At 44.2% G+C, this 19,784-nt stretch overlaps 1 protein-coding gene across 1 annotated transcript in view; it reads left to right on the top strand.

Moving 5' to 3' along the window:
• The first annotated feature begins 2,758 nt into the window (after positions 1-2,758).
• The window catches only part of COL6A1 (collagen type VI alpha 1 chain), an 80,082-nt gene continuing 63,056 nt past the window's right edge, over positions 2,759-19,784 (top strand). Inside the window, exons 1-3 of the mRNA XM_090045102.1 lie at positions 2,759-3,071; positions 4,161-4,290; positions 12,865-13,065. Coding sequence (XP_089901228.1) covers positions 2,963-3,071; positions 4,161-4,290; positions 12,865-13,065 — 440 coding nt within the window. The 5' untranslated portion in view covers positions 2,759-2,962. The remainder of the gene's footprint in view (positions 3,072-4,160; positions 4,291-12,864; positions 13,066-19,784) is intronic.

Genomic DNA, 19,784 nt, shown 5'->3' with positions numbered 1-19,784 from the left:
CGGTTCTCCTCTTAGAAGTTTCTGTTCTTCATTTTCAGGCTGGGGCTCTGAGGAAGCTGATGAGTTAGCTGGAGCTTTTCTGTCCCTTCCTCTTTCCTTTTCACTTTGCTTTCAGTGTCCTGTGGGATGAGGAAGAGGGATAATGAAGGGCTGTCAGGAGGTGGTGAGCAGTGCTAGTGGGATAGGTGCACGGAAGCAGCAGCTAGGTTTTGTTTGGCAATGGAGTTCTGGTGTCCAAATAGGAGCATAGTGGGCTGGTTTTGTTGCTTTGTTTCTTTTGCATGAACATTCACATTTCTTACAGACAGAAGGGTCTTATCTTTCCTACCAGAATTCTGGATGTTTTCATTATCCACAGAAATGCGTAGCCCTTAGTTAATCCTGATTAAACACGGCTCCTAGACAGGTGGCAATATGATTTAAAAGTAATAGTAGTAGTATTTTGTTACTATGCTGAAATGGTTCTTGGGGATAGGAGAGATTTTCTTTTGCCAAAGCCCTACAGGTGAACACTTATCCTATCATTTTCCACTAGGAGTCTCATAATTCTACTTTTACATAGTTTTAAACAGAGTAGTACTGATGTAAAGCTTTTTGTGACAGGTGAAGAATTTATTATTTGCTTTATCTAGCTCTGATTTTTGACACTACAGTGCCTCAGTGCCCTGTTTTTATTAGCTGAATAGAGTCAGCTGGGGCATGTCTCTCCTGTACCCTCTCTTACAGAAGATTAATTCAAAGCAGTAATTTTTCTCTACTGTTCTTATACCTTCTAAGCACTCCTCAGTGGACTTGTTGGTGATCTTGCAGGATTTCTACTTAATTTACATGCAGAAAGTATATCTATTTCATTCAAATTTCATCTGAGCATCCAAATTTCCATTTTAGTTACAGCTGTTAAGGCCCCTCTCTGTTGTATTCACTTAGGCTGGATTTCCAGTGTTTGAAGACTGCCTGTTTGACTGAAATAGCCTGTTGAACTTCCATTTAACTAAACTTCTGTTGCCTCCTCTTTTTTCTAGGGATGTGCATGGTTTTTGGGGATAAGATTATATAGTTTCCATGCATCTAAACACTTGACTTTTTTTCTCTTTTGACTTTAAAATAGCATCCTGATTTTTAAATCATCCTTTCTAAAGTTCATTGTCACCAGGCTAGTGGTTGCTAGGATCTTTCAGCTGGATGATGATTACTATGGTCATGAATACTAAGCAATTCAGCTATAGTTACTTTTTCAGCTAACAACTGTGTGTATTACAACTACATCAATAGCCTCCTCCTCTAGACTTCTGTGCTCTAGTACTAGCAGTTCCAAGAGGTAAGGTTTAGGTTATGAAACCTAATGAAACTGCTTCTTTTAACCTTGTCATATGGCAATTATTGACTTTTTATATGCAGAAAATCAAAGCTGTTTATTAATTATTGCCATTTAACTCTTAATTGTCTCATTGATCTCCCACAGCATTATTCACTCAAGGTTCTTTTCCAGAGGTGGAACCCAGTAACATAAGCCCATTAAAATATTTATTTCCTACAATTAAGACTATTTGTGCAAAATAATAGCAAATTGCTATGTAGTACTTTTCATTCAGAAACTGTATCCAAGAGACACTATGGAAACTTTTAGGTTTGGTATTACTCTCCAATCACTACTGATTAATCTTTTCCTTCGCCACAGGCCACATCTAAATATTACATTATTGCCTTGGTTTCTATCATTCCACTATACTTCAGGGATTTCTGTTATATTGAAGGGTTTGAGGGCATTTGGCAGATACTTTGGATTACCTGTCCTTTGATTTTTTTCTTTTTGTTGAGCTTCTCGCATTGATTTATAAATACTTATACTTTATAGTCAACACTTTTAAATCTAAGTAGCTGAGTTGGGCTCCTAAATCTCCTTGTGAATGTACAGCAGTATAGATTTTGCTGTAGTAGCTGTATAGTAAATCATCAAAGGAAGTCAGCCTAGTGCACGAGCCTACTGTTGTTGGGATTCACACATAGTCAAGCATGATAGTGGTATTGGGTGTATAGATGGTGTAAGACGACTTGAGATGCTCATTCATTGTATGAAGAACTGTATGAGCTGGGGAGGGAAATACCATCTCTGGAATAAGAAGCTAGAAAGCCTTACTGCTTCTCACTATGCAGAGTTATCTTCACATCTGCAAATCAACGGGGCAACATTTGTTTTGCCCATGCTTTGGTTTGGGAGAGGTACAGGGGTAGGGAGTGCCTGTCTCCATAAAGTAGAAGCTGTGAGAAAATCAGACTGGGAGTCTTTATTTTGAGAGTGGACCAGGCCTGCCAGAATTTGAAATGAGTCTTGAATGCCATCTGACACAACAACCTTTGACTTCAATAGGCAATTTGATCAATGATGCTAGGACTGGACCACACAGAAGTTAACAACTGAGTCAAAAAATGATGTGCAGATTTTTTTGTAACTGAAGGGATATAGTATTTAGGCTTATGCCATCTGGATTCTTCTTCTGAGACTGAGATCCATGTAGCCAAGCCATTAATCATTAAATCATAAAGCACTGCAAGATAAGTTTGGTAAAGAGGGAGAGAGTGCAAAATATTTTTGAAATTATGATCTGATGAAGATCAAGATGATTTGAAGGTGCAACAATATTTGAAGAAGGAAAAAGACACTTTGATTAAAGAAAAAGGCTCCCAAGATAGGACTCTGTGTGTGTGTGTGTGTCAGTGACTCACAGCTGGCTGAGCTGAAACGGACAGAGAAAATCCCTCCCTCCAGAGCTGAGAAACAAGCTTCTAAATTCATCTCCTTCTCATCTCAACTCCCTCTCGAACTCCTCCTCCTGCAGAAATACAGTAGAAAGTTAGAAAAAATCCTCAAGTTGGGTAAAAACTCCTTCCCCTCTGGCTTCATTAGTTTCTCCTTCCCTTCATTTTCTTAAATATCCCTAAATGGTAATCTGAAACTGTCAAGATGAGGTTAAGAACGTTTTTGTTCACTTTCCTACTTGAAGTCTGTTTCCTATGGAAAGGGGCACTGGCTCAGCAAACAGAACTATCCACTACAGTTGTGAAATTTGAAGGTAAGGATGTCACTTTCTGCTGTACTTTATTCTGTTCTCATATTCCTAATAGTTTCCTACAATGTGAAAACTTGTATCTGACTTCAAATGGACATATTACTGTGTTAACTTATTTTTTGCACTAAGGAAAAGGCTTCTCATGGTGTTTACAATGCAGCTTTAGATTTGCCTGGATTTTTAAAAGAAATCAATTTTAGATTGATTATTTTAAATCAATTATTTTAAAGGGCCTGTCTAAGATCGAGTTGCTTCCCTCACCTCTCTGTGCAGCCAGGAGTTTTTTATTTTCCAGTTATCTTCTGCTGTCTTATACCTGCCATGTGTGTTATTAGCTGGGGCTGGTGATTAGTAAAGAAATATAAAAGAAGCAACTAGCAAAGTGTTTAACATTCTGACGTGTTGTAAATTTTTTTTAACATTTTATCACAATCTATAAATATATATATATATATTTTAGGTTTGTTCCTTTACTTGTAACAATTTTATGGGTTCCTGTTGCAGAACATGATTCCTCTCTTAGTTGTAATTATTTTTATTCTGTAATGGGGAAAGGCATACAAGATGAAACTTTAATGCTATGTCTGGATGTTGTTTTAAATAATAACACTTGTTTCATGAAGCATTTTATAAGGATGAAATTAGATCCTATTTAGAACAGAGAAACCTGGAGAAACAGACTTTCACTTTAAAAACTGCAACAGTCAATGTGAAAAAAAATACCAAGTTTGGGGAGAAAGATGTTAAAGCCAATGAAGAAAAATTCTTTTGAATATGACTTCACATTCAAAGCAACTTACCACAAATCACAAAGCAGAAATGTCATAGAAGGCTTAGAGTTTATATACATATTTTGTGTTCTGGCACATGGCATTATTAAGATTTGAGAGCATATTAGAAAGGGCTTTAGATTTCAGATGTTCTTTAACAAAACGCACTGGTTCTGTCTCTTGCACATAGGCTTCACCATGACCCATGGAAAACCAAGTCTACCCTGTTATATCTTGTAGAATAACTGAAATGTATAGCATCACAGTATTTTAACTTTGTTGTGCTCTCTCTCTTTCTTTCTTTTTTTCTTCTTTTTTGCAGATTGCCCTGTGGATCTGTTTTTTGTTCTGGATACCTCAGAAAGTGTTGCTTTAAGGGTGAAGCCAATTGGAGATTTGGTTGACCAAGTGAAAGACTTTACCAACCGGTTCATTGATAAGTTAACAGACAGGTAAATATACATGGATATCATTTTCTTCCCCTTCCCCCCTATGCTTCTTACATCACTCTAATTTTCTGCTGATATTCTGTGCAATCTGTATGTAATAGTGTAAAAAAAAATATGGCAGTACTAAAGGGATCATGTACTTGCAAATTTGTATTAGGCTTTCTGGTGATTGTATATGTATGCCTCAGGGAAATGTATATCTGTCTCAAAAATGAAAAGAGAATATCTGTGGCCCCACAGACTTTGTACACCCAAGCTTGATGCTCTTTTTTTTTAAAGTTGGTTGTCTTGTGTTTCCCCAACAAAAGTGGAGTTGTTCTGCACATCTCCACTCCAAACTGCAGGTGGCGGCATTCCTTTAACAATATTTAGGCTTGGCAGAATGAGACTTATTTATTATGTTGACAGCAAAAATCAGTGGTTTTTTTTAACCATTTATTTTGATTTTTATCAATTCAGATCTTCAGGATTGCCTGCAATTAGGGGTGTTTTCCACTTTTTATCAATTTAACACATGCACACACTGGCCACTACACGAGCTAGGGTTTGTGCCAGTAAGGCTATGCTGGGAGTGGGGATTTGAGGGGAGAGCTGGTAGCACCTAGGAGCCTGGTGCCTCTGGCCCCTTGCTCTGCCCAGATCCCAGACAGGTCAGGGCCAAATTCCCATGCAGCTGGCTTGGCCCAGCTGAGCCTTTGCATGATTGAGGCAGGGGCCAAACTCCCGCAGAGGCCAGGCTGGGACTTAGAGTGAGAGGCTGATGGCACTGGGCTCCTTGCTGCCAGCACCCTGACCCTCCACCCACCCCTCCCAGCACTGCCTTACCAGTATGGCTGCCCAGCCCCTGCAGAGACTGGTCTGTATGTGTGTGTGAGGACAGCACCCCCTGCTCTGAATTTCCTTACCTCCCTCATGGATATCTATATATATTTACATTTTCTTTATGTACATTTTGATTGCCAACAGAAATATTTTTCTATCAGTCTTTTGAGTGTCAGGCTAAACCAATGTTTACCAATTAAAAATTGAATCCTGCAAAGCTTAATAATACTTACCATAGAACGAGTTTCCTGGTCTACTTAATTTTATTTTATGTCTTCTTAGGTGCTTGTTGTAGGGGATTAAAGTTATTACCATGTTTTATGTACAGATTTCTCCTTGAGATTTTCTTTATCAGGTCAGTGTTAAATCTGACTGGCTAAAGGAGTTCAGGACTAGCTGGTTGAGCTGTGTGAAACAGCACCGTTTCGTTTTGACTTCCATTTCACCAGGACAGTGTTTCATTTCAAGTTTCATTTCATTTTGAAAGCACTGTTCCTTTTCGTTTTGTCGAAACTGTTTCACTGCCTCCATGCTGTTTCGACGTTTTGCCCATAAGCTATAATGGGGAAGCATGAAACTGCCTGTAACTTTGTCATTTCTTGCCTGATTCAGATGAGACTTGCAGGGATGGTAACCCCTTCTGAGGGCATGAAGTCTGCCAAGTTTCAAGGAGATAGGTGCAGGGGTTTCTGGGAAACTGGACCTCAAGCTGCTGACAAGCAAAATTCGTGTGTGTGTGTGTGTGTGTGTGTGTGTGTGTGTGTGTGTGTGTGTGTGTGTTAAGGCCCAGCTGTTTTTCCGTCCCTCCCCCAGAGCACTGGGATTGGAAGGGACCTCAGGGAAGGATCACAGTCACTGGCCAACTACACAGTCAATATCAGAGCAGCCCTTCCCTGCTCTTCCCCCTCCCTCTCCTTAGTTTCTGTTTCCCTGCAAGCAAACCACACTCAAAACATTTTGAAACTTTTGAAACATTTCGAGTGCCCTCATTTTGTTTCACGGCTATTTCGAAGCCTTTTGTTTCATTTTGATCTAACTGTTTTGAGCTTGAAACGAGTCGAAACAACAGTGAAACAAAACACCCGGTGATATTTCACACAGCCCTACTAGCTGGTAAACACAAAGCAACTCCCTGGCCCTTCTTAAATTGTGGCAGCACGTTTCTCTTGTATTGCTTGTATCATGCAGTGATGTTGCTGTCCGCAAGAACCCCTCTGTAGTTTGTGTCCACACAGATAACTGCAGTGCTAGGTGATTATGCCCCTAAGGGTGCAGGACTCCAGGGAAGCACCCACAGTATGCACAAGTCTGGTGTTGTTGGCAGGGAGCAATGGGAGATGCAGAGCTTAGCTCACAGATACTGGATTGCTGAATGGGGCTTTTTACCAAGCTGGCCGTTGGATGATCTTAGCCTTTCCTAATTTACTTTTAAGCCCTTTCCCTTGCAATACATTCACATTGAAAACCATGAATGAATGCAGCCTGGTGACCAGGAACACACAGCTTTCAGCAGGATCCTGGGGTATCCTCCTCCTCTGCATAGTGACTTTTAAGGAGGAATTAAGAGAACCCTCAGGCTGCTGACTGGCTCAATAGGCCAGCCCTATGGGGCTTAAAGGTAGCTACAATTAGTTATTGAAACCCCCTCGAATGCCAAGTTGACACGGCTGCTACTGATAAGGGAGTCATAATGTATTCTGTGATTGCTTCAGCAAGGCCTCTGCACAGGGAAACCTTGGGTGGTAGCACCAGATCTAAAAGGGACCCATTTCCCCAGCTACCTAGTAAGCCATCTGCTGACAAGGTCCTGTTCCTGATTTGCTAGTATCACCATAGGCTGTCCTGCTGGGGATAGAGGCTTCTGCCTGGAAATGAAGTATGTTAGCTCTCCTCCCAAGTTAATCTGCTACCACATGCTGAGCATAGAGAGACAGCCCCTGTCAACCCTTATCAAACTGGTGGCAGTTGAGCATGTGTTCCCCCAGGGGCACTTGCCATGGTGTTATGCAGATGTTCTGCTGCTGGGCCTCCATGACGTATTGGGGCAAGAAAGCTGGATGTGTTAGGGTGAGTAGGGGGAACAGTAGTGTCTGGGTAAATTTAGGAATGGCGGGGAAGACATTTGGGGGGTGAAGGCTATCACAGGAATTGATGACTGCTAGACAGTAGGTTAGAGGGACCTTTCTTAAAATGGTGGCAGCACTTTCCTCCCTAAAGTAGACAGGCCAGGGGCTGCCGAGGGTGTTCGTTCCTCCTCTCCTATCACCACTCAAAATGTCCAGCTTTCAGGTCTGGGTGTTGGGGAAGGTGCCCCCCCACTCCCACATTTTCCCAGTAGTTTTGCTGAATGCCCACAAGCCCCTGTTTCATAGGAAGAGGGAGAAGGGCAGGGAAGATCCTGAGGAACACACAGCCAGGACAGGCTGTAGCTGTGCTCCGTCTCTGTCGGCAGCCCGTACAATCTGCATTCTTTCCATGTGGGTCAGCAGGAAGCTTATGATGGTGCCCAGATGTGCAGCCAGAGACACTCCTGCACTGCAGAGACAAAGGGGCAGCTCATCTCTAGACTGTGCAAAAGGCTGAGGTTTAGGTTCAGGGTGACCTGGGGGGCTTGTGATGGGGCTTGCTCTGGTACTAGAACTCTACCTGAGCCAAAAGTTCTGCTATTTGGTCGTTGACCTCTCTGGGGACCATAGTGCGTGTGTGGCAGTCTGATTTCCCTGATATAGCATGGGGAATATAGAAATATTTATCCAAAGTAACGTAAGGAAAATGCCCTGCTAACTATTCAGGCTTCACACTGGCTTGCCCCCTCATCTTGCCACTTGAGCCACCAAAGAACCCATGAGTGTCTATGAAAATCCTTAGGTTTGGTGTGGTTCAATCTTTATTGATTAACATCAAGTCTATCACACTAACAGCCTGATGGAAAAATATTCCCCTTGGTAATAAATGACATTTATAGAAAGGGGAGTGTAACAAGAAACCTTACCCCTATTACTGGGCAGTAGAGAAAGAGTGTGAGGGCGGGACAGGGCAGAGGGATTAAAGAAGAAAACAATGAGTGGCCTAATATTAATTAAGCAATTAGCCGCTCCTTGGCAGGGGTAGGAAGCTAGCTGGAGAGAGAAAGGCTACTTAAACAAACCCCTACCAGAAACCAGGGTGGGGTGGGGTAGGGTAGGGGGAAGGAGAGGGGAGGAGAGGAGAGGAAAGGAAGAGTATCCAGGCAGGGTGGCCCCTGCCTCTGCCCAGGTTCCCAGAGCTCTGGGAGTGCGGCTGCCCTCCTCTTCTGGTCCCTGCTTCCCCAGCTCTTTCCTAATGAATGAACAGAATTATTTAAAGCAAGTATGATTTATTGCTTTATGGGTATATACTTTTTATATTTTGACATGTGATTTTTATAAAGCTTTTAACAGTATACTGTCATTATTCAATTGTCTGCCCCTATAAACCTAGTTTTGTGTAACCCTGGAACATTTTAAACATTAAAAACTGAAATAAATGCTTTAAAATAAACATTGATTTTAGCTGTCAAAATTATTAAAACATAAAAATTGAATTTTGCCAAGCCTAGAAATAATGGATGCCCTCTTTACTCACAGACTGGCCTGATACCTTTCCAGTTGTGCTGGTGATTCACTGGTATCGATGGGCTTGCTTTGCCCAGCAGATTATGTAATTGATTCACTGCAGAGCTGCTTAATGATTGTGTCAAGATGCCATTCACTCATAGTTCTCCCCACACCGCTATATTTTGTCATACTCCCTGTTTTCCCTTTGCTTCCCCAGTTCCCTCTGTATAGATCCCAACAGCCTTTCCTGTTTCTCCCCCTACCAGTCTCCCCTCCTGTCATCATATGTGTCTCAACTGTTGCATCCTTTCAAGACACGCAGCAAACCTCCCTTCCATCCCACGTGCTTTTGCTGCAGCTGGAACCTGCGCTCCAGATCTGCGGGGTCATTCTGTGCAGCATCACTGCATCTTACCAGTACTTTACCTGTCTTTCTCAGAGGTTTTCTTGCCCCTACACTCCCCACACAAAGAGCTGCTCTTTTATGGAGGCTTTTCTCAGATGCTCCCTATTTAGAGCAGAGGTGATAAGAGTCTCCTCCTTTTTTGCTCCTGCCACTTCTAACGTTTCCCTTCCCATGTTTTGTCATCCCCTGGCTATCTTTTCCCTTCATCAGCCTTCTTCTTATTCTGACTTCCAGCTTTATTCATTTTGCCACAGCCTCCCAAACTCCTCCTTGGCAGCCCTGCAAGAACTTGCCCCTGTCACCTCTTGCCCAGCCTGACTTGGTCTTCTTCCCTGATGACTGGAGCTGCACAGCCCAATCAGTGGGAACACTGAAAAGCATCAAGGGATCCTGGCAGATTGCTTTACAACCCCCATGACTCTCATCAGAGATTTTAGTTAAAATCTGTGGGATTCCTACAGGGATTTCCCAGTTAGGTTTTGGCTCTTTGGGGCCATACACTTGCCAAGCATCCCTGGAGGCATAAGCAGCTGACTGATATAAGTAGGCTTTTTCTCCTGTGCAGAGTGAGTGTGGAGAAGCTGTAGCATGAAACCTTTTAGATTTTACCAAAGCATGAGTGATTGCACAAAATACAGGCTGGGGAATTAGGCCTTATGGAGTTTTGTGTACATGTTGTGTACCACATGTTGAGTAAAACACAGGAGGGCTCCATGCTTGTAACCTGGCCCTTTTTTAGGAGGGTTATTCATAGAGGTGCTGCACCTGCAGCTAACATTTCAGCCATGCATACACAGGCTGACATCTAGTACCTCTTCCAATCTCTTTCCATCTGCAATCTGCATTCTTCTCCCAAGTTCCTTGCAGGCAGCTCTGCAGGACACTGACAGAAGACTGTTGAAAAAGTTCATAAGCTGCATGTTAGAGTTCACTTGGATTGACAGAAACCCCGCTGTCAGCCCTGCAAGAACCTCACACCGTAACCCTCTAGCCATGCTTAGCGCTAAAAGGTGGAGGGGAAGCTTGTTTTTGGAGTGAGTTAGGCCTGTGCAAAGCAGCTAGCATTCGCTTCAGATTCAGATTCGGCCAATTCGGGGGACAGAGATTTGATTCAGTGATCAGCCAGGCCAGGCCCAACCCCAGCCTGCTCTCCCAGCCCAACAATGGCTGCTCTGCCCGCCCCAGCTCTTGTTTAAAAAAAAAAAGCCCTGGTGGTCACCAGGTGCTGCTAGGCAGGGGGTGATCCCTCCTGCCCCCCCAGTGCATGGGGGGCTCTGCATGAGCCCTCTGCTCCCCTCGCTCCCCCAGCCGCCCCATGGGTGCCTTGCCCGGGCCAACTCCAGCCCTTTAAGAAAAAAAAACCCTGAACCCCCCCCACACACCCCACTCCTGGCAATGGGGGGTGATCCCTGCTGCCCCCCACTGCCCTGTGCCATGTGGGGGGCTCTGCATGAGCCTCCAAAGCCCTGAGGCCGCTGCAGGAGTGGTGTGTCCTGGGGCTTTTCTCAGCTTTTTTTTATTTCTTAAAGGGCGGGAGCTGGCCTGGGTGGGGCACCTGTGGGGGGAGTGAGGGAGGTCAGGGGACTTGTGCAGAGCCCCCTTTGCAGCATGGGGCAGCAGGGATTGCCCCTGCTTGGCAGGACCCAGTGAGCACTGGGGCTTTTCCTTAAAGTACCGCTAGGGCGGGCGGGCAGCCATGGGGGAGTGGGTGGAGGTCGGTGGGGAGCTGGGGGACCATGAGGAGACCTCTGCCAGGCCCCCCACCAACCAGTTAAAGCCGTTCCAGCAGAGATCTTAGGCCTGGCAGAAGGTGTAGGGAGGAGCCAGGCAGACAGTGTCATGGCAAAATCTGTTGGTCTCCCTTGTGACAAAATCAGTGAGATTGTGTTTTGTCCTGCAGGGATACAAAACAAAGTGGGTGAAAAAATGGCTCTGTTTGGGAAGGCACAGGGTAGAGCTGAAGCAGTAGAGACCATGTATAAAGCAGAAGGTCTGCATGGGAACCAGACACAAAAATAGGCATAGAGCAAGCAGATGTTGGTGGATGGTAGGATGGAGTTCCAGTTAACACAGAGGGGAAGAGAGGGGTCCTGGAAAAAAGGGAAGTCAGCTGCTTGATGGCACAGGGGAGGGGTTGCTGCAGCATGACCTGAGGTTTGGGAGAACTTGGCTTGTAGGGCAGCAGGAGAAGAGATTCAGGATTTTGTTCCTGTGTGGTAGGGGATGATGTCCATCTCTTCCTGGATTCCCTCTGCTAAATGAACATGTTCTTAAATGGCAGCTTAAGCTCTCTAGTTTAGCGCACAAGCAGAATACCTGAAAGACCTGGGGATGATCTGGCCCGCCCTGTGCTGAGATTTCTAGCAACCCTGGTCCCTGTGGCCAATTCATTGGCAGATATCAGTCTCTGTATCAGTGAGCCAGGGCTTTTTTCACATGCTCTAAACTGTGTCAACAAAGATGGGCTCACAGCAGGATGTTCAGAGACCTCTCACTGTGTCTTTTAAAAACAGTCTATCCTCACATGCATGGCACGATTGTGGTGGTCTCCTAGGATTCTGTAGCCCACTCATCCAGAGTGCCAGTAAGTATGAAGTGCCCATGTGTGACAGGAGTACCTCTACTAGGTCTTTCTATCAGCGACTCCGCCCTCCTGTTATGGACAACTGCCTGCCTACTCACCTGCCATGCCTTGATCTTGATTAATTAATGGATGTTAATTAGCAGGAGGCTGCCCATTTCATCTGCCCCAGTGCTAGGGAGTGCTATCTGCGGCTCCTTTTCCTCCCCTACATTGCAGCCCAAGCCTTGCAGATGACACTGACGTGGTTTGATCTGGGCCCTGTTGTGATTTGGCCCTTCCCTTGTCCTCCCTGGCTTTCCACTGTCCTGTCTCGTTCCATGCCTTTGTGGCGCTCTACTACCCCCTCGCTCTGGGGCTTCCCGCTGCCCCCCTCACTCTGGCGCTGGGGCCAGTGCACCCCAAAATGCTCCACCCTCCCTGGCACTGGGGTCCCCATGTCACTAAGAATCCCCTATGGGGCCTCCTCCAAGCAGAGCAACGTGTTACCGGTAAGGGAGAGGGCAAAAAATCACAAAGTTATAGGCAGTTTTGTGCTTCCCCATTATAGCCTATGGGCGAAGCATTGAAACAGCAAAAGCTTTGACGAAACAAAATGTAACGGTGCTTTCAAAACAAAACAAAACTCAAAATGAAATACTGTCCTGTTGAAATGGCGAAACAGAAGTCGAAACGAAATGGTACTGTTTTGCACAGCCCTACTAGCTTCAGCTTCTAGTCATTGTCTCTTGTTGTACCTTTTATCTGCTAGACTGATGGAGTCTTGTTCCCTTCCCAGTGTTACTTGTAGACAGTGATTAATTCACCCCTTTATCTTTTTCTGTTAAGTTAAACAGAATTGGGAAACCTATCTTACATAATCAAAGGCACAAAGGCTCAGTTTGTTAATACTTTGCCACTTGCCATTAGATGGGATACAGGCTCCAAACAAGGGCCTACAAAGGGAAGACAAGTAAAATCTGATTCAGTACCTGCGTTATTATTAAAAGCAGTCTCTGTAAGTCAGCAGGATTTTGCAGTTGCCGAAATGTTTAGCTGCAGGTCTACACAGACTCTTCAGGTACTGGCCTGTAGAGGAAAAAAAAGCAGGAGATCTGTGGTAGTACTTGGGAAAGGGGGCTGGGAGAGAGACCTGGCTGGAGTAATGGAAGAAATAGGCACAGAGAATGACATGTCCCTCTTCATCTTTCCAGGTATTACCGATGTGACCGGAACCTGGTGTGGAATGCTGGAGCTCTGCATTACAGTGATGAAGTGCAGCTAATAAAGGGGCTCACCCGTATGCCCAATGACAAGGATGACCTGAAGAGGAGAGTGTCTGAAGTGAAGTATATTGGGAAGGGTACCTACACAGACTGTGCCATCAAAAGAGGGATTGAGGAGGTGCTGATCAGGTATGTGAGAAGAATGCACTTATGCATGATGTTTGAAGATATTGCAGATGGGTAGAAAAGGGAAGGGTTTGGTCTTTTTCTGCTTCACAGTCATTCTTGGCTAATCTGCTGGCAGAGTACTCAATATGGCTGTCTTGTGTTAGCGCCGTGTCACTAGGCAAGTTTGAAAATGTTCCCAGAGGGTTCTGGTAGTCTCATTTCAGCAGTAATAGCCCCCCGTGTGCTTTCCTTTTCATTTCTCTCAGCTCTTGTTTTGTTTGTTTTATGTTTTTGCTCCTGTGCCAAAAACATTCCTTTAAAGCCCTGGGTGATCCTCAGCTGGTAAGTTTTATTGCTGCAGTGGCACTTTACACTAGCTAAATATTTTCTCCTTCATCTCAATTCGCTTAAACTGGTTTCCAGCACCTGGAGCAAAATTTTATGAGTGTATCCATTGTGGGTGCCATCAGTTGAATGTGCCATCAGATAAAATAAATTGAGCCTGCATTTAATTGTAATGAGAAATTGTTCAGGCTGCTTTTATATCTTCAGCAGATGTAACTGAGCTCATGGCTCTTGGCACTTCTCATAGGGTTGAGTCTCAAATTTCCATTTCTGGGTGGAAAATTCCTCCTCTTAAAATCCTTCATTTTCATTGCTGAATTTACTGTAGTTCCCTGAAACTCTAACTGGGATCCATTGTGCTACTTACCATATGAACCTACAGAAAGTGGCGGTCCTTTCCCTAGACAGCTTGCAATCCAAGGCCTGGTTTTACATGGTTCTCCAAAATAGAAAGGTTCACTTCTGGAGCTCCACCTCCAGTTTGGGGACTGAGGTGCAGATAAGACCTAAGTGAAAGTAGCAAACAGTAGGAGAAGGAGATTTGCTATGTCAGTACTGAGAACATGGACTTCTATAGCCCTACAATGTGCAAGGTTTAAGATGACAAAGCAGTAATTTAAACTAAGTCAACATATGTTTATTTGAAACTTTTCAAATGTCTGTTTTTAGAAATGGTTACAACTTTTCACATTTTCTTTCCAAAAGGTCAGTTTCCCTAACTTCCCTCCTCATTTTTTGTGCTTTTCTGTGTTCTCCTGGACTCTGGGAGGGAGGGGCTCACAGGGATGAGGATTGGGAGGGGGGATAGGCAATCACCGGCACAAACCAATTTAAGAGGGAATCAACATCAGTAACAAATACCACATTTCGGGCTGTTTTTCTTGCAACAAGTCCAAATCTGGGCTGATGTATTTCCTGTGGCTGAAATAGTAGCTCAGATCAGAGCTAACAGTTATTGTACAATTGCTTTGTTCTAGAAAGGGATAAGAATACCTTTAAACTTTGTCACTAACTTACTGAATTATTGAGGTGCAAGGTGGGATTGTTTCATCATGTGGTTCAGGGAGTGAGCAGGTGATACCTAAACATAGATAGGGGATAACCACGTATCTAAGACACAAGCCTCATTCTCTAGAGGAGATTGAATTTGAACTGGTCTTAAGGACAGCTCTTAGCAACAGAACATCCAATTTGCACATAGGTGTACACATGAGAGCCCACCACTGGCTACAGCTTAAATGATAGTGTGACAGAATTCCTCCAACCACCTGAACCAACTTCTCTGGTGGTGCCTCAGGCTGCCCAATCAGGCTAGATATCATGAGGCACTACTTCACTGTCAGGGCAGCTAGGAGCTGGAACCAACTTCCAAAGAAAGTGGTGCTTGCCCCTACCCTGGGGGTCTTCAAAAGGAGGCTAGACAGCCACCTAGCTGACCCCAGCATCCTTTCCTGCCCATGGCAGGGGGTCAGACTAGATGATCTGCTTAGGTCCCTTCTGACCCTTCCAACTATGAAACTATAGGAAAGGTGTGAGAGACTCTGAGCCAGTATTGGCTGCCTAGAGCCTTGTCACCCAAGAGAGAGAAATTAGAAGCTGAAACTCGTTGCTTTAGCAGTAGCTGGGCTGAAGGTATCAGCAGAAAGAATACAGAATTGCCGTGATGATCTAGAGTGATTCCCACCATTGCAAGTCTGACCAAGATGTCACAAAACTTGCATTTGGTAGGTTCTACTGCTGTTGAAGGAGGAGATGCTCTTCAGCTTCTTTGCAGGTTTGCTATGTTTTCTAGATCAAAATGGGGAGGAGGAAGGGAGGCAAAAAGTGTTATTTTTGGCTCTCTCAAGATGGGGATTCGCCAACCCTCATTATAGTGCAGCTTGGCAGCCTTTGCTGCTAGGACTTGGCTGGAATCCCAGCAGGAAGCAACCTCTCCAACTAGAAGGTGTATGTTATAGGCTGTGAGGCCATTATTAACAAAATTGGCAGAATTGATTGTGTGAGGTGACTAGATTCCCATCAGCATTGTGTTGAACCCATCAGGAAATTCAGGCATTTGACTGCTGTTTTTTTAATAGAATATTGTCAATCAATGCTCAGTGCCAAGTAAATAGTTAAATAGGTGGTTGGGGTGGGCCTGGAAACGGGAATATTACTCAAAGCAATGTGCACGTAGAATTCAGGTCCTACTTGTTCTTTTTGGCCTTCCAAAAAAACAAACACTTTTATAATAAGATCTTTTGGCTAAGGATAGACATTACACATAACCCGTTTAAGTGATCAGAAACTGGTTTAAACATGTAACAGAATGTAAGTTCAGTGCACATAAACTAGTTTCAAAATGGCTGAAACTCATTTAAAATAAATCTGGCTGAATGTAGTATCAGACTTAACTGATATGGGTCAAACCGGTTTATGAAACTTCTGTTCCAGATCCCTTCCTGGTTCAAGTTAAATTAGTCTTCCAGCATCTGAGTATGATTTCCAGCCCTGGACTGTGTTTTCTCCTCCAGCAGAGAAGGGTTGGGGGTGGGGGAGGAGAGGCAGGGAATTTCTCCCCCTTCCCACTCTCCACTCCCCGCCCCCACCGTAAACCCCGGCTGGGGGCTGGGGCCAGGGAAAGGGGTTAACTACCACTTCCCCTGCTCAAACTTACTGCTGGTTATGACTGTGGACTACAAATCCCAAAGGCACCTGGAAGCAGGAAGAGGAAATGATGAGCAGCCCTGTACAGTCCTACTGTTGTGAGTCTGGACTGCAAATCCCAGAGACCTCTGGGGCAGCAGGAAGAGGAAACAAGCACACAGCCCATGCTGGCTATGGCCAGAGAGCCTTGTTCTAGCATCTCCCAGCTTCTGGCCATAGACACTGCAGGCATGGGTCTGGATTTCCTGAATCAAAAGTAAATGTGTGTCCAGTTGTTTCTCAGTTTAATCTCTGAAGTTTAGACTAATCAGCAAAGACTCAGGCTTTTTGACTGGATGTACTAATGCCCAGGTCCAACCCACTGAGGAACTCGAGACAGAGCAGAACAGTAAGACATCCCGTAAAGGCTGTAGCCTATAGAATAGGCTAAGTAACTGTAGGCAGGAATGAGAGAATCATTTGAGATATTTGAAGTTGGAAATTTAGAAACTTAAAAAAGTTACAACTGCAAAAAGAAAGCACAATGATTCCATAGGAGCCAGTTGGTGCAAACATTAATGGTGGTAGAGTAAATGGATAATTACTTACCAAAAAAGGAAATCCCCAAATGAAAGTATGGGTGGGCTCAATACAGAAAAGGAGATACTCACAAATGCAAATATGTAGCAGGTGAATTAAATATTAGTGCAATATGTGCTTCGTGTACTATCATGGGGAAGATGTCTCTCTATTTCTGTGGCCCTCTTACTATTCGGCATTACTAGGCTACTTTTGGTCTCTTTCCAGGTATTAGGTATGCTGATCTTTTAGTCCTTCTTCTCCTTGTTAGGTCCCAGGCATGCTGTTTTACTTTGACATGCAAATAAAGTGGTTATATCAATCCATCTCATATGGGTGTCATGGGAAACCTCAGTCCAGTAATATCTACTGTGGCTGCCAAAAGACAAACCCCTTGAAGTAACCACAGGTTATATAATTTTGATTAATATTAAAGAGTCCAAAGTATGAGTTGGGTACAAAATGTGGTGTTATTCATAAATGTGTAGGGTGCCATCCAGAAGCTGACAGAGCTAAGCATTTCTAATGGTAGTGAGAGCAGAGAGGATACTGATCCTTGAACCTGAAGTATGGTGCACAAGAAAAGCACTACAGGAGCCAGCAGAGTTAATGTACTCACCTACCATGACAGGAGCAGACATTCCATCTCCATGCACAGGCATCTCCCAGCTAGGCTGTAGGATGCACAAGGCTTTAAAACCCATGTAACCAGTCCATTGCCTTTAAGTCACTAGGTATAATAGGCATCTTTACATATGCTCCCGAGGTGGGGAAGGGGGGCTGTTTTAATTAGAGTGGTTCTGAAAGCCACTCTAATTAAAGTGCCTGCAAGGTCTCATATATTCAGCATCCTGCACTTGAAAATGGTGGCAGGGCACTTTAACTAAAGTTTGTTTGATGAGATTTAGTTAAAACATCCTTACCAGCATTTTGAAGTGCTGGGACACTGAATACACAAGATGCTGAGGCTGATGGAACATATTAATTAGCATGCTTACTGTAATCACAGCATGTCAGAGCAGCTTTCCTGCACATCTGCAGACACCCAATAGAATAAGGACTGCTTGATACTTTGAGGGCTGAGGCAGTACATAGGCCTTGCTCTGGTGCTCTGTCCAGAAATTAATTTAACTTTGAGGTATGTTGCTTTGCTACTGCGTTCTATGCTTGTAAGCAGTAGCAAAGCCAGAAAGAAATCCCTTCAGAGAGGGATGTACAGTAATGAAGGACCTGAGAGTATGGAACTGTGAGTTGCTGTTACAAGGAAACTGTTGGATAAGATAAAGTAAAGGTTGCATGAACCTAGAAACCATTCTTTTACCATTTCTTGCATGTGGCTTTCTAGAGAAGGGCTGCAATGAGACAATCCTGGCTCTTGACTTGCTCATTGATAAGATCAAAGTCAAAGGAAGGGAAATGCCTCTGCATTCAGACTGCTGGCCTGGTGTTATTGCCTCCAGCAATTGTTATACTGAATCTTGTTTTAGGGGGGTTGGTTACTGCTGTGTTGGTCTAAGCGAGGGACAGGCAATTATTTCGCGTGGAGGGCCGCTTACTGAGTTTTGGCAAGCCATCGAGGACTGCATGACAGGCAGCCAGGGGCAGATAATTATTAATTTGCTAAATTTTTTAGGGGCCCCACGGGCCAGATAGAATGGCCTGGCGGGCCGCATGTGGGCTGCATTTTTTCCACCCCTGGTCTAAGAACATAAGCAGATAAGGTTCTTTGGGTGTTTGTGCCCAAAAGTTTGTAAAGAACATTTTTTCCAACTATTTAGTTGGTCTAATAAAAGATATCACACATACCCAAAGAACTTTGTCTGCCAATGAATCTTGTAATGTTTGGCATGTTAGGACCCAGCTCCTAGGGTCATGTGATTACCTGAGAATCTTAGGACTGTGCATGGCACAGGTTCAAGTCCTTCTTCTGCCTGATACATTAGCCACCAGCTACTGTCTCTCTCTCTCTCTCTTTCTTGCCCAGTGAAGAGTTCCTAATACAAATTATAACTGCTCCCTCAAGAGAGACTCCTCAGAAAATCCAATAGTCTGGTGGTCAGGAAACTCTGTTGATACACAGAAGACTCAGTTCAAGTGTCTGGTCTGAATTGGACAGAGAAGATATTATAATCTGGGACTCCTATATCCCAGGCTATTCAATATTAGAGTCTTCACTCTGGCTTTGACCAAAAATTCTAGCTTGAATCTAAGAATTTTTTCAATGAAAGTTTAGTAAAATTGGTACATGCCAGTGAAAATGTCACTTCCCATTACATTTATTTTGCTGAAAAAAATCCTAACCAGGTGGAGAATGATTTCCCAGCAATGCTTCCAACCAAATCTAAGGGCTTCCCACTTCATCTTTGCTGCTGCTCCTCAAATGATTTATTTATGAACTGACAGAAGTAGAGCACAAAGCTAATAGAGATTCTAGCTTTCTGAGAATCCATTTGTATGGGCTTGTCTACAGGGGAACACTCAGGGCCTTGTTATATGCTGCACTTTGAGCTGCGCAAATGTTGATTGGTGTCGGTGCTAGCTTGAGTTTGGAACCAGAGCCCCTAGAGGGCTGGGGAGCAAGGGTGTGACTAGGAGCTACAGCTGTGAGTTGCCATTATAGGGCTGGTGAGCCAGGACAGCCTTCTATCCCTTCTATCTATTATGTAGGTGGGAGTATGTGAGAAATGGGTTTGGCGGAAAAGGAGGAACGTGAAGCTGGGAGACAGAAAGTTAATGGGTTGGGGGCTGATAATGAAGTGGGAGATGAAATGGGGGTGAGGGAAAGGTGGTGAAATGCAGGAAGTGAGCTGCTGAAGGATAAAATAGAAAGAAATAAAAATAAGAAAGAATTGAAGAATAAATAAAGAGGAAGTAAATTAAAGAAGGTCTTGTGTTTTAATAAATTGGGATTTGGGATTGGGATATGGGGTACTGGTTGTGCTTCTTGGGGTAGCTGGGGGATGGGAGCAATGAGGGAAGGCACTTCTGGGGGAGTTACTGAGGAAAGAAGCTCTAGCCACCTAACTTGTTCACCCCCACTAACTCCCCTAGACCCCACTCTTGGACCTGTCCATGCCCTGCAACTTGACTAGTTGGTATGTGCTCTGCATACTGTTTATACAGGTTTGCACCCCTGGAGGTGGAAAGTTTCCACTCCCATGGAAGGGAAGGGGAGTTGGCTTGGTGCCAGA

This window comes from Crocodylus siamensis, chromosome 4 (assembly GCF_052110815.1).
Source record: "Crocodylus siamensis isolate JL-2025a chromosome 4, ASM5211081v1, whole genome shotgun sequence".
NCBI lineage: Eukaryota > Metazoa > Chordata > Crocodylia > Crocodylidae > Crocodylus > Crocodylus siamensis.
This window is presented reverse-complemented; position numbering and strand designations above follow the sequence as displayed.